Raw genomic sequence first — 13,758 nt, 5'->3', positions numbered from 1 at the left:
GACCCTGGTAGAGTGATGAGTCTTGAAGGAGACATTGGTTTCTTTATTCTTCATGCAGAGCAGTAAAGACAGAAATACTTTCTATTCTGGCTCTTTGCATTATCATAAAAATAGTTCTTATGTCCTAAAGGCTTTTAAAAGGCCCCAAAGCAATGCAGAAAGAAAGTAGCAGAGACTTTCTTGTACACCAGGAGAAAAACCATCATAAAAAAATGGTTTACCCAAGGACAGATCCTTGTGAACCTCTGGGTTTGAGTAATACTTAAAAATTTTACTGCACTTAATTATCATTTAATCAAATTCGATTACCTTTTCTTTCATTTAGCCTAACATTTAATTTTTATTTTTTTTTTATACTTCCTCTGTTCTTTTCTTTTATCTCTTACTGTGTTGGCCTAGAATAACAGCCTGAATGCTTCTCCCAGCTCCTGGTGCAGACGCTTTTGTTTGAGGGGAAGAGTAGGTATTTCCTTGGTGCCTTTTGTTTTCTTGTGATTAACAGGATTGCTGTAACTTGTAAGCCATGGCAGTGTCCACGTGAAGTGTTTAATCTGGAGCTGATTTGATGAGAATCTTTCCAGCATGTTTATACTCAAATATTGAGGCTGTTAATTGGAAGAGGCAAATTGATAAAGAGCTGGCTGAATTCATCCTCCTCTGAATGTGAATAGGCTTGGATTAGAATGCATTGGGTCACACAGCCTTTAAAGCAAAACCTTCTCAAAACACATCCGTTGTGTGACTTTTTCCCTCTGGAAATGATTTTTATTGACTGTACCCATCCAAAGCCCTGAGATTAAGAACACGTTGTACTGCTTTATTGCCATCAAAGTAAAGTTGACAGACTACAGCACTGGGGATGGGGTTATTTGTGTTGTAAGAAGAGCTCTAAAGAACAGGGGGTTTGGTTTGTTTGCTGTTGAATTCAGAAGCAAATAAGCAAATATTCACATCAGGATTGAAGCTCAAAAATGCTTTTTCAAAATAAGAGCTTCATATAGATAAGTATGAGAAACAATTGAAATTCTTTAGTTATCCTTTGCCAGCTTCCTTGAAAGCAGTTACATTCTCAGGCTGGTGTACAGAACCAGTCACTTGTTATTCTGGTTCTGAAAGGTTTTTATTATCCTTCAGTTGAACGAAATTAGTAAATTGAAGAGTTCTTCACTGGCTGTTCATGCAGATTTTAATCCACTTAGGTGTGGAGCAGTGGCAATCTGCAAGAATGCTGTACTTAGTCCAGCCTGGATGAATGCAACTAATGAGCTAAAACAATATATTTCATAACTGAATCTTTACTAAAGATAATCTTAACTTGAAACTATGGAGTGGAATGTGGACTTGTTCTGTCCTCCTATGAAATCTTATATTTATTATTCTACTAATTAGTTAGAGAGTTTGAATTGACTGCTGTTAACTTTGACAGTGTTTAACCTCTCTGTAGTGCATGTTCTTGCTTTGTACTTACACAGTCCCTGGATATTTTCCCTTTCCTGTTTGTACTTTGGGATAATACAAATGGCAGGTGAGAAAAGCTGTGCAGTGCTGTTTGTCAGAGCTTAGTTCTCTCTTGTGCATGGCTGTAGAGTTGTGTTGTGCCCGTGGCATGAGGTGACACTTGTGGCACTGTCCTGGTGACCTGTGGGGAAACACTGCTCAAATGCCAAATTCCCTGTGGGAATGTGCTTGGGAAAGGAGAGGGGTTTGTGTAGGGGCACTTGATGGAGCCTTTTTTGGGGGTTGAAGTAGTATGTGGAGTCGTTTCACAGTGGGTATTGAGTTGGAATATTTTGGGGGGGTTAAAAGTCCTGCTTGAAGCCAAGAGCTGTGTGGGAGTTGTCCCCTGGGGACAGAGGCCATCCCAGGAGCTCTGTCCACACCTGGAACATGAGCATGAAGTGCAGGGGGAATGCAGACAGTATTGCTGCTGGTTCTTCTTGTTCTGTGTCCTTTTTTTTCTCTTTCCTTTTTGGTAGCAGTCCTTTCAATATGCTGTGAATCTCTTCCCTGTTTGTAAGAAGTCACAGATTGCATGGGTTTCCTGCAGGATTGGTGTGATGAGCACATCCCCAATCCTGCAGCTCTTGGCCAGTTGTGTATTGCACTTGACCAAAAACTGGCCCAGCAATTTCCACACCAGCCCTGCTTGTTCCTTTGTGTGCTCTCTTCTATTTATTAACTTGATTCTCCATCTTCTGTGTTGCAGGATGCAATTCGAAGCCATAGTGAATCAGGTATGGTTTCAAAAATTCAACGTTTTCTAGTATGATTTGATTTGGTTGTTTTCTTGTTCAATAAACTGTTTTCTTATATTTCTATCTTAAAGCCTCACCCTCTGCTCTGTCTGGAAGTCCTAACAATATGAGCCCAACTGGCTGGTCTCAGCCTAAAACCCCAGTCCCAGCCCAAAGAGAGAGAGCCCCTGGATCCAACACACAAGAAAAGAATAAAATCGTAAGTGTGGTGATATTTGTTTTCAATAAAAAATTAGTTAAATTTTTTTAACTGTGCTGGGAGGAGTGGGGTGGTGGGATAAATTTCTGCTCTAAGAGGTGCAGGTAGTCTCTGCACTTTGTATGCAGGAACAATTGAATTGTAATTACTTTGGGAATGATGGCCCTGTGTCCTTGGGTTATAAATACTCAGAACATGTTCTGGGTGGCAAATTAATTTCAAGCAGTGGTGTGGCATTGTCAGTGCAGGTCCAAATATTACCTTTTAAATCTTTAGAGGTTGCATCTCTTTGATTCAGTTTTAATATATTTAAAATTGGCTTTATTAGCACTATTTGAGCTGTGTTGTTTCCATAGAAAGTGGATACTTACAATGCCTTCATTTTAATTGAAGAGTCATGTCTCAGGGAAAAACAGATTTTACAAAATGCAACTTTTCCCTCAAAGGTTTAATTTAAATTTAAGGATGGGGGAAAGAAAGAAGAATTAGAATAATAAGTGATAATATCTTAATTTTTGAAGGCTACTCAGCTTTCACAATGAAAATACAGTTGCTTAGTGGGATTCACAGTTTTTGCTCACTTAGACATTTGAGAATTTTGCACTCATCTCTTTGGCTTATTCCATTTAAGGATGTAAGAGTTCTAGAATTTTAGCACTGTACTTTTGTACAACTTCCTTAAATATTTCAGATGTTTAACAATAATGGATCATAATATATATGTTTCTTTTAGGATCTCAGATTAGGGTTTAATTTGCTAGTGCAGAGAAAATTAAACATAATAAACATGTTCATGATAAGCAGTTCAAGGTATCTAAGAAAATGTGGTGATTTGTTGTTTGGGTTTTTTCTAGAAACCCAATAACCCTCCCAAACTGAGGAGAAAAACAAAAATCCAAACTGCAGGGCAAACCCCTCAAGGTTTTCAGGTCATCTTGAACTTGTGTGAAGATAGTTATTTAAATTTTTTTGTGTGTGTATAATACAAGTGATGAAAAACTAAATCGCTGTGAATTGTTGATACAGAGGCCTCGTGGACAGAGGGACTCCAGTTATTACTGGGAAATAGAAGCCAGTGAAGTGATGCTCTCCACCAGGATAGGCTCAGGCTCTTTTGGGACAGTTTACAAGGGCAAGTGGCACGGTGAGTCCTCAACTGGGGGGACAGCAACCCAGGGAAAATGGATTTAGGGGTGCTGGGTGCTCATCCTCCACCAAAGGGAAAATGGATTTAGGGGTGTGCTGGGTGCTCATCCTCCCCCAAAGGCACCAGGCAGAAACAGGAACTGCTTTGTAAGAGCAGCACTGGAATTCAAAGCACAGACACCAAAAGCTGAATCTCACAACTGCATCTCCATTCTCACTCCACTGATCTCTTCATTCCCATGTTCCACACCAGCTTGCTTTCTGAAAAAGGTTTATTTTCTATTAGCTGGGAAATTCCTCAGCCTGCTGTTAAATTATATTTACCTTCTACTTCTGTGGTTTAATTAGCATGCTTCATTTCAAGGTGGGATGGAAAGGAAATCAGCATAAATTGTGGAGTTTTTTCAATGAAAAACTGCTTAATGTGAGAGTTTAATCTGTAGGTAGTGGGAATATTTTGAAAACAGGCACCCTGCAGAGCTGCAGAATTTGTTTCCAAATTCATGGCTTGTGATTTTAAAAAGAAACAGAGAAACTCCTCCAGGCCTTAATTTAAATAGCAGTATTGTCAGGGAAAAAAAGCTGACAAAACAGATCTGGAAACTTACCTGCTGCCCTGCATTTTTAATGAGTAAATACTTGCATGTCTCAAAGCCCAAATACAAAGCCAAAAGCAGCAAGGGAAGCACTATTGTTACACTAAAAGTAATGAACAGTTTCTGAGTTTCTTTATGGACCTGAAATGGGACACAGAAATCAAGAGGTAAAATAAGTTCAGTAGGATTTCATAATAAAAAATAAATTCATAGGAAGATTTATTTTAATAGAACATTAACACCTCTTCAAGGATCAAGAATTAAATAAAGAAATTCTGCATGAAGGAGAGAATGATGGGTTTTCTAATGTGCTCAAAAGAAGTTTATACATACAAACACTTCAGTATTTAAATTTGATAATAAAACCACAAAGGTGTGTTTTCATATGGCCTGCAAAAAGCATTCTAGCCAAACATAGCCCTTAAAATAGAAGGGAGGTGTGTGAATAATTAATGAATGACTTTTTCCATTAGACTGAAATTCAGCTAAATTAATTGCTTGATACCACAGAAATTTGTCTGCAGGGCAGTCTTGACCTTTGTACAAAGTAGAGGTGTGCTATGCACAAGTGAGGGATTTTAATTACATCTGAATGTTATTTTGAAGAGGAAGGGGAAGCTGCATGTTCAGTAACTCTTGTGGTAATCATTTCCAGGGGATGTAGCAGTGAAGATCCTAAAGGTTGTAGACCCAACCCCAGAACAGTTCCAGGCTTTCAGGAATGAAGTGGCTGTCCTGAGGTGAGTGGGTGCTGAATTCTCATGTTCCAGGTGCTGCATTTGACTCCCAGCCCTCTTTGGAGCCTTCTGGCCCAAGATTCTGTGTGTGACATGCACAAAAAGCACTTTTCCAGGGAAGAATAAAAATCACAGCCACAGTTCAGAGTATTTTTGTAGTCTCTTAACACCCACCTTGTTCAGGCCACACTGAGGGCAGTAAAGGTGAGGATTAATAAATTTTGCCCTAATTCTCACCATTGCTTGAACTGTTCCTCTTCCAACTGCAGCATAGTAACTTTTTTTTCCCTTAAACATAACACTGATCAGTGTAACTGTTGTCTGCTTTCAAATCCTGAGGCTTTTTAGTGTCTAATGAAGTGGCTGTGATGTTACTCTGGAAAAAGAACCAAGTAGATACAGAAAAACCATCTCATCTGATAATTCCTTTAGGGTTTATAGTTATCCTTTGGTTTCCTCTTGGAATTCAGTCTTCTACCTAAAGCTGGCACTTTTTCCCAGCTTTCAGGGTGATTTCTGTCATTCCAATATCTTCTAATATTACTTGCAAGTGTGACTTTTGGTTATTGATTGAATTTTCAGACATCCTTTTCTTAAATAACTAAAAAGAAATATTGTAACTAAAAAGCAAAAAACCAGCTGAAAAAAAGAAAAAAAAATTGGCAACTGTGGTACATTTTAATTATTTGCAAGCCCAGACTTCAGTCACACATTGACCTGGGATTGTAAAGATGAGCTCGTTCAGCCAGGGGTGCGTTTGGAGAAGCCTTTGAGAGATTTTGGGTGCAGCTGCTGATTTCTCCTGGTGCTGCTCTGTTAGGAAGACCCGGCACGTGAACATCCTGCTCTTCATGGGCTACATGACCAAGGACAACCTGGCCATTGTCACGCAGTGGTGTGAGGGCAGCAGCCTCTACAAACATCTGCACGTGCAGGAGACCAAGTTCCAGATGTTCCAGCTGATCGACATCGCCCGGCAGACGGCGCAGGGCATGGAGTGAGTGGGGCCCTTCCCCCAGCGCAGCGCTGAGTGCAGGGACACTCCTCCCTCTGCCTGGAGCTCTGCTGTGCTTCAGCTCTTTTCCCCAGGGATCCTTGCCTTAGCTCGTGTCTTCTGTCGCTGATATTTTCTCTATTTTACCTGCTCTTACAGCTGTAGTGCAGCAGATGAAATTCTGTTCCCTTTACAGAATGAAGGGGCTTTTCCTCCCGGGTTACTGTGACACTGCAGTGTTTGGCACACACTGACTGACACCCTGAGAGATGGGGGTGGCTGCTCTGTTGCACAGCACTCTCCCAGATGGATTTGGAAGCATTTCCAGCTGGCTGAGTTGCTCCAGGCCCCACCTCTCTGCTTTCAGCCCTTGTTCTGATGTTGGGAGCACAGAAGCAGCTGCTGCTGCCAGAGCTCATTCATTTTGTAGATCAGTGCCCAGGTTTCCAGTCAGACACCAGAAAACTGGGCACATGGAAATTTTAGGAGTTTGTAACAGTCAGCTTCAGCACAGGATACAGATTTCATGGACAGGACAGTCCCAGTTCTCCAGGGTTAATGGAACTTGTGCCACTCCTTCCTGACATTTCTTTACTGCCCTGAGCACAGCTCCATGTCTTTGTTCCCAAAGTAGACTCATGGAAAGCCAGAGGTGTGTCAAGGGGTGGGGTGTGTAATAAACTGAATAAACTGTGTGTGGGGAATGAAAATGCTCTTTGTGAGCAGCCCTGCTAATGGCTCTTCTGCTTTTCCCTTCACAGCTATTTACATGCAAAGAACATCATCCACAGAGACATGAAATCCAATAGTATCCTTCCCGAGTCTTGGTTCTCTGCAGGGAGGGAGGGGTTTATTCTTAACGTGCAGCTTTCTGTGGGGGTTGCAATAGCTGTTTTAAATCGATTTAGATGTAGAAATACCAATGGGCAATCCCTATTGATGAGCTGGCAAGGACTGCCCCAGCACATCTGTGCTTGTTTACCACACTTGGGATAAAGATGTGCAACAGTTGTGCTCCAGAAATCTCTTATTTTACTTACATGGGGTTTCTTTAATCCTCTGGTATCCAAATGCTGCTCTCCTCCTTGATGGGAGGTGTGTGTGCTGTTCATCTGTGTGCACACATGGGTTTGTTTCTGTTTCTTGTGTATTTTTAATATATTTAGAACTCCTTGCATGACTGGCAGAAATGAAGCCGAAAATCTTACTTTAAACTCAAGAAAAGGCAGCCTTTTGCTATTATATCTCGTGCAAAAATACCTATTTAGTAACACATCTGGAGTGAAAATGTTGTGAGCTGCTGTCTGCCACCTTTGGAATGCCTGCTTTTGGAATTACAGAACAACCATGGAGCTACCAGCAGGAACTGGGGCTTCCTTCCATGCAATGTGAGCAGGATGTTTTGGCACATGTCATCCTCAGAAAAATCTACCAAGTTCAGTAGGTCCAGAATGTCAGTGGATTCCGTTTTCAGTTCAACTCAAAACCCCCAATTATTTTAGTGAATGGGAGACCAGGAATTTTTGATTCTTAGTAATGATGATCATTTTTGTGAAATAAATTAGCTCTGCTTCTGACATGGAAATGAGTAGCCAGTCATGTTTATATTTCTGAATTTAAAACATTCCTAAATGAAATCATTAAATGGTATCTTCTTAAAATAAACCCAGCAGTGAAAATGCTGTATCAATAACAGACCCATGAAGGAGATAATTATAAATAGTGTGGATATATCATTTCCAGTTAAAATCATAGTTCAAACTCAGGCGATCTGCCAGAGAACCTTATGGAACTAGATTTTATTTTGATACTTCTTGTAATTGTTTTTTGTTACTTTTCCGAGTCGAGAGATCTCTGTGCTCTTTTTCTTTCTCAGCACCAGTTATTTAAGCAGCTGCAGCCATGGATGGTAATGAACTGTTGATTTCTGTCCTAGCTCACCATAAAGATAAATCTACAAATAATGCTGGAACATCTGCTCTGGTTTAGTGTTAAATGTTAATTTAAGCATGGCTGCCATAAAATCCATTTTTCCTTTGTTTCACATAGAGCTCACAGCAGGTTTCAATAAAACAAGCAGCACTTGCTAGTCAAGTCAGAAAATCCAGAAGTGTTGACTCAATTTTTTGCAGTTTCTTTAACAAAAACACAGATATATTTCTTCATGAAGGCCTCACAGTGAAAATAGGAGACTTTGGTCTGGCAACTGTAAAATCCAGGTGGAGTGGATCCCAGCAGGTGGAGCAGCCCACGGGCTCCATCCTGTGGATGGTGAGCGAAACATTCCCTGCTTTGAAACCTCCTCGTGCCTCTGTCCTTCAGCATCCAGCTCTGAAAATCCTGTGTAGGTTTTTCTTCCAGCTGTAGGACAAGTCAAAATGGAAGTGCTGGAGGGATTAATTCTGCAAAGTAGGCACCAGGCATTCTCCACTGGGGTTTGTGAGTTATTTTAAATGTTTAGGGCTGCCAGTATATCTGGAAATGTTTATTAAAAATATCAGGATGCTTGGCTAAGACTCTTTTGTGCTCTGTAAAATACACACATCACCTGAAACAAAGTTCCAGAAGCAGGAATGCTCTTTCCTTTAAAAAAAATGGTACAAAAAGCCAGATTTTTAAAAAACTTTCTATAAAAGGATTCAAAACTAATTTACCTAATGGGATGCAATATATTTGTGTACATGAAACAGACCTTGGGGAAAAAAAATGCTGCATATTTCCTCATTGCAGGCTTTTTTAAAAATAGTATTTATTTTATTCATTTATAGGCCATCTTTGCTGAGCTGTCATAGGGAGGAGGTTGTTTCTGTTTCCTTGGAAGTTCCTGTGATCCCTTATTGTGGTTTTTATGCTGTTGTACTTTAGTGGTTTGCTCAATAATTCTGAGGAAATTCTTTAGGAGGGGAAAATAACCTTAGCCAATGGGGAAGTCCTTTTGCTGGTTCACACCTCGTTTTGTTCAGTCATCTGACATTGCTTATTTTAAGAAGCTTCATAATTTTGTAAATATGTTAAAATGTTCTGTATTTCTTCCCTGATCTTCAATATGTGCTGTTTTGTGTTTGGCTTTTGCATTTCCTGACCATGTTTTGGTACCAATTTACGTAAGATTAGCATTTTGAATTTTTGCCCTCTAACACTGGTACCAGTTTAAGAACTGATGGTGAAAGGCTCAGCTCTGTGTAAGGTGTAACAGGAGTCAATAAACGTTGCAAATCCAAATAATAATATTTTTTTCTAATGGCAAAGTGCTTTTTCAATTAAAGCATTGATTTTTTGTGTGTGTGTGTGTGCTCTGAACTGTATTGATATTTTTAATAAGATGTGGAGTAGCTCTGCCTGACCTTCTTCAGAGCCTTAGATAAACTCATCAAAGATTTGGGGGTACCCTTTGCTCTCTCATTTCTGGCTGAGCTCACTGTCTCTGCTTCCCAAATACTTTCCCTCCTCTTGTGCTCTTTTTGTTCCTAATTTGGTTTTTCCCCTGCCAGGCCCCCGAAGTGATCCGGATGCAGGACAGCAACCCCTTCAGCTTCCAGTCAGATGTCTACTCCTATGGAATAGTGTTATATGAGCTGATGACAGGAGAGCTGCCCTACTCCCACATCAACAACAGAGATCAGGTGAGGAGCCCTCTGGGAGCACTCCTGTTTATTTCTGCCCATGGCACATCCCCTTGGCCTCGGGGAATGCAGGATAAATCCAAATGCAAACCAGCTGAGGTGGTGGTGACAGCAACAAATGTGTAACTGAATGCTCACCTCAGTATTGACAGTGTGGGTACTCAAAAATTCCTTCTTTATAAATATTTGAAGTGCCCCGTTAATTTATTCCCAGGTTACAGCTTTTGCTGCACACTAAAATACTGGTTTATCCATTTGCAATTAAGGGAAATTCCCATTTTGGTGTTAAATATGCAGCTGCTGCATCAGAAGATGGGATTTGGTGCTTTTTACTGAGGGGAAAAAACCCAGTAACTATTGTCCAACCTTGGAATATATTGAGTATTTCTTCAGTCTTTACCAGGCTGCACTGTTGGCTAGCCAGGCCTGTGTTGGTGCCCTTTGGGACCGGGTTCCATCACCCTGGGGGCACTAAAGCTGCCACAGCGGGGCCCCTGTGTGAGCTGCTCTCGTGCTGTTGTTTTGCAGATCATTTTCATGGTTGGCCGGGGCTATGCTTCCCCAGACCTCAGCAAGCTGTACAAGAACTGCCCCAAAGCCATGAAGAGGCTCGTAGCAGATTGTTTGAAGAAAGTTCGGGAAGAACGACCTCTGTTCCCACAGGTGAGGGGGTGTCCTGCACAGCAGCCTGAGGGTTTTACAGAGAGCCAGCAGCTCACACAGGAGTCTGCTCTGATGGAAATCTTGGTTAACAGGAAGTGCAGCCTGTGTGCTGTTTCTGTCTTTATTCATCACGCAGCTCTTCTGGCAGGCTGGGGTTTGTTGGACTCGGAGTTTGACACAACCTGCAGCGTGTGCAGCCCGAGGCTGTGCTGGGCTCACAGCAGAGCACGCTGTCAACACCTGCCTGGAGAGAGGAGCCAAACCCCACCCTCCCACCATAGGCGGGAAACCTGTCTCTGGATATCCATTTTATTTTAGAGTAGGGTTGGGGGAAGTGAGAGGCCACTCCTCCTTTCCTTCCCCATGACTCTTAAACAAGCACACAAAATCCACTGGGGGATGGAAACTCATGTGGCAATTTTTGGTATTTTTACAAGGGATGATTTACATTTTCCTGTCACTTTGAGGATGGGGAAGGTACTTTCTTATACTCATTAAATATGAGTAATTAATGTTAGCAATTCTGGAAAAATAACTTTTGCTGTTGCAATCAGGCATTGTTTAGAAAGTTCTTTCTAAATGTCAGGCACAAGATGCAGTTCCTTCCCTGTTACTGGACTGGAGGATGGTAGATGCTCGTTAATTGATCCTCTTGTCTGTGAATTGATGAAAATCACCCTCCCAGCCTCTGAAACTCCCTGAGGCTCTCACAGCACTGACAGTGGTGGGCAGAGTTGGATTCCTCCAACTGTGTTTTCAGTGTGCCACGGAGCATTAAAATCGAACTTAGAGCCGTAATTGAATTGGATAAGAATTGAAGGAGGGAGTGAATGAATGTTTAAGTCGAAACAGAGGGAGCTGCTGTCCCCAGAGGGTCCCCCAAGGCTCTCTAAGCTGCTCTCTCCCCGCAGATCCTGTCGTCCATCGAGCTGTTGCAGCACTCTCTACCCAAAATCAACCGCAGCGCCTCGGAGCCGTCCCTGCACCGCGCCGCCCACACCGAGGACATCAACTCGTGCACGCTGACCTCCACCAGGCTGCCCGTGTTCTGAGCTCTTCTCTCTGCTCCCGGCCCTCTCCTGGCTGCAGCAGCACCAGCTGTGCTTGCCACGCCTGGGTGCCGGGCTCCTGCGTGTCCCACCTGTACAGAGAAGCTGCTGCGGGCCCGTGCAGTTCTCAGCCTGCAGGGACACGGCTCCTCATTGCCTTTGCTGCCACCTCTTGTTCTGGGAGAGGTAACAGACTACAAATCAAGAGATCTATTACTATTTTTTTAATAGATGCACTTGAGCCTTATTTTCCCCTTCCCAGAAGCGATGGCCGTTTCTTTGGCAGTGGCTCTGGCTGGGTTTTTGCTCTGTGCTCAGTGAGGTGGCTCTGAGGACAGGTGATGTTCTGGTGCTCTGACTGCCCCGTGCCAAGTGCCACCTCACCCTGGGGAGTTGTGCCTGGAGTGGGAAGAGGAAATAACTCTGGAAATCAGCTCCTGCCTAAGAGCTTCACCAAGCCAATGAAATAAGTTCAAATGCTAATTCAACACAAAATAGTTTTTTGCAATAGTTTTGCACATAGAAGAAAAACTCTTGCAAAAGGATGGAATCTGTTGTGAATTGTCCTGCTCAGAGAAGGAGGTGAGCCAGCCCTGCTTTGATCATCTTGAGAAACCTCCCAGCTGCCTTTGGTACTATGGAGCTGTTGGTGCAGCCCAGGCGGGGCTGAGGGAGGAATGCTGGGCTGGGGGCTGGAAGAGGCTGAGGGATGTCCCCACCTCCTGCACAGGCTGCATCCCAGCTGAAGCTGTCGTCCCAGAGATGCACTAGCAAGAGGAAACTGAGCATATACAGTTTTTCTTGTTGATTTGGGTTTTAATTTTGTTTTTATTGCTCCTGAGAAAATGCATTTATTGTAAGCCAAGGTTCCTCTGATTATCTTATTTTAATAAAATAAATTAAATTTTAGGTTTAAGATTCAATGTCATCATTTTAATGTAGTCATCCACAGTTGTGAGTGGGACATTGCATTTGGAAAACTCAAGGAATGACATTCTGAATAATTTTTTAAAAGTAACTGATAAATAATAGCAGTGCAAGTAAAAACACACTTGATAAAAGCACCTCTACATTTCCAGTCACATGACAAGACAGTTTTTCTGTACTGTAAATGATCTTCCAGCAGCAGCTGCTTTGGACACCCTGATGTGCTCTCAGGCTCCTTCCCTGCACCACTTCTGCTTTTTTCTTTATTGAGGTGCAAGTGAGGTTTTTGTATTGGCTGAACTCCATGGAGGACAGGAATAGGTGGATGAAGCTAAAAAATGTTTGTTTGTTTGTTTGTTTGTTTTTTCTCAAATAGCAGTTGGTGAAATGTGGTTTTTAGGGCAGGCCTGGAAGCCCAATTTGGGATTTTGCCTTTCTGTGGGTGCACAGGTCCTGGGGGATCAGGGAGTGGGGACAGGGGCTGGCTGTGCCTTCTGACATCTCCATCTCCACCCCATCTGCTGCCTTGGCTGGGAATTGTGGCAGTCCCTGTGTCCAGCTCTCCCTGGAAAGCCCAACCAGCCACTGCAGCTGCTCCTGCAGCAGCAAAACCCCACAAAGCTCCTGTGGAAGGGAGAGCCAGACCCAGAAATCACCTCCAGTTTGTCCTCAGAATATTCTCTAACACAACAAGGGTGGAATATTAATCCCTGGCTGACCACTGATAATGCCCCTAAGCTTTGCTTCCTAAAGGGTAAACTGAGACTTGAAGGAGACTGCTCCATATAGTTCTGCATGGTTTTTAATAATAATATTGGTATTTGGACTGCAACTCTCTCTAAACATCATTTATCTCTAATTTTCAATTCATTAAAATAAGCTTAAAACATGGAAGAAATAAACCCCAGAAGAGGTAAGCTGTTTTTGATTGAACTCTGATTTCCCAGAAGAAACCATTAATTTTAACTGACTTTTAACCAAATCATGTGTGTCTTGAAAAAAGTAAGTATTTTTGATAACTAGGTTTATTTTAACCAGCACTTGATGTCCAATTAAATGAAAGGTGCTGAGTGAAGAACTTAGAAACTCAGATACTTTAAGTTCCTGGGTAGCTTCGAAAAACAAGCTTTTAAATTTCAACTACTCAGACTACTCCTCATGGCTTCTTGGGGCAAAGTAAATCAGCAATGTCTTGTCTAAGGTAAAGAACATCCTCTCCACTGATTTTTTTTTTTTGTATGTGTGTGTATTTCTGACAATATTATTTTCTGGAAAGAAAAAAATATATGTGCAGGAGCAGATGGGAATGAGCTTCAGTGGGAGGGTGAGGGCTGGGGAAGTATTCTGGGCTGTTTGGGTGTCCTTGGAACATTCATGTCAGTGTGTGACATCCCGTGTAGGGACAATTTACCTTCTCCTTTGCAATCAGTGCTGACCAATTGCACTGATGGGACTTAAGACTTTTGTTTTCCCAAGAAACTGGGAATTGTTGCTTGTTCCAGACACGGCCAAGGCCAGACCTGACTGCAGTGAGCCCTGCTAAGAACTAACTTACGGGGGAGTAATGAT

At 42.2% G+C, this 13,758-nt stretch overlaps 1 protein-coding gene across 5 annotated transcripts in view; it reads left to right on the top strand.

The window, feature by feature from the left end:
• The window catches only part of RAF1 (Raf-1 proto-oncogene, serine/threonine kinase), a 37,531-nt gene extending 25,360 nt beyond the window's left edge, over positions 1-12,171 (top strand). For 4 of the 5 annotated variants that reach the window (XM_088171698.1, XM_088171697.1, XM_088171696.1 and 1 more), the window contains 10 exons: positions 2,207-2,234; positions 2,327-2,454; positions 3,481-3,598; positions 4,852-4,936; positions 5,754-5,930; positions 6,689-6,735; positions 8,080-8,198; positions 9,419-9,550; positions 10,079-10,213; positions 11,125-12,171. In XM_088171698.1, coding sequence (XP_088027824.1) covers positions 2,207-2,234; positions 2,327-2,454; positions 3,481-3,598; positions 4,852-4,936; positions 5,754-5,930; positions 6,689-6,735; positions 8,080-8,198; positions 9,419-9,550; positions 10,079-10,213; positions 11,125-11,265 — 1,110 coding nt within the window. In that variant the 3' untranslated portion in view covers positions 11,266-12,171. Of the gene's footprint in view, positions 1-399; positions 460-2,206; positions 2,235-2,326; positions 2,455-3,480; positions 3,599-4,851; positions 4,937-5,753; positions 5,931-6,688; positions 6,736-8,079; positions 8,199-9,418; positions 9,551-10,078; positions 10,214-11,124 lie in introns of all 5 variants that reach the window. The other variant, XM_088171699.1, reaches the window with a different exon arrangement.
• The last annotated feature ends 1,587 nt before the right edge of the window (positions 12,172-13,758 follow it).

The sequence above is a fragment of the Sturnus vulgaris genome, chromosome 11 (assembly GCF_052056855.1).
Source record: "Sturnus vulgaris isolate bStuVul1 chromosome 11, bStuVul1.hap1, whole genome shotgun sequence".
Lineage (NCBI taxonomy): Eukaryota > Metazoa > Chordata > Aves > Passeriformes > Sturnidae > Sturnus > Sturnus vulgaris.
Note: the sequence above shows the minus strand (reverse complement) of the source record. Positions and strands in the feature narration are given on the sequence as shown.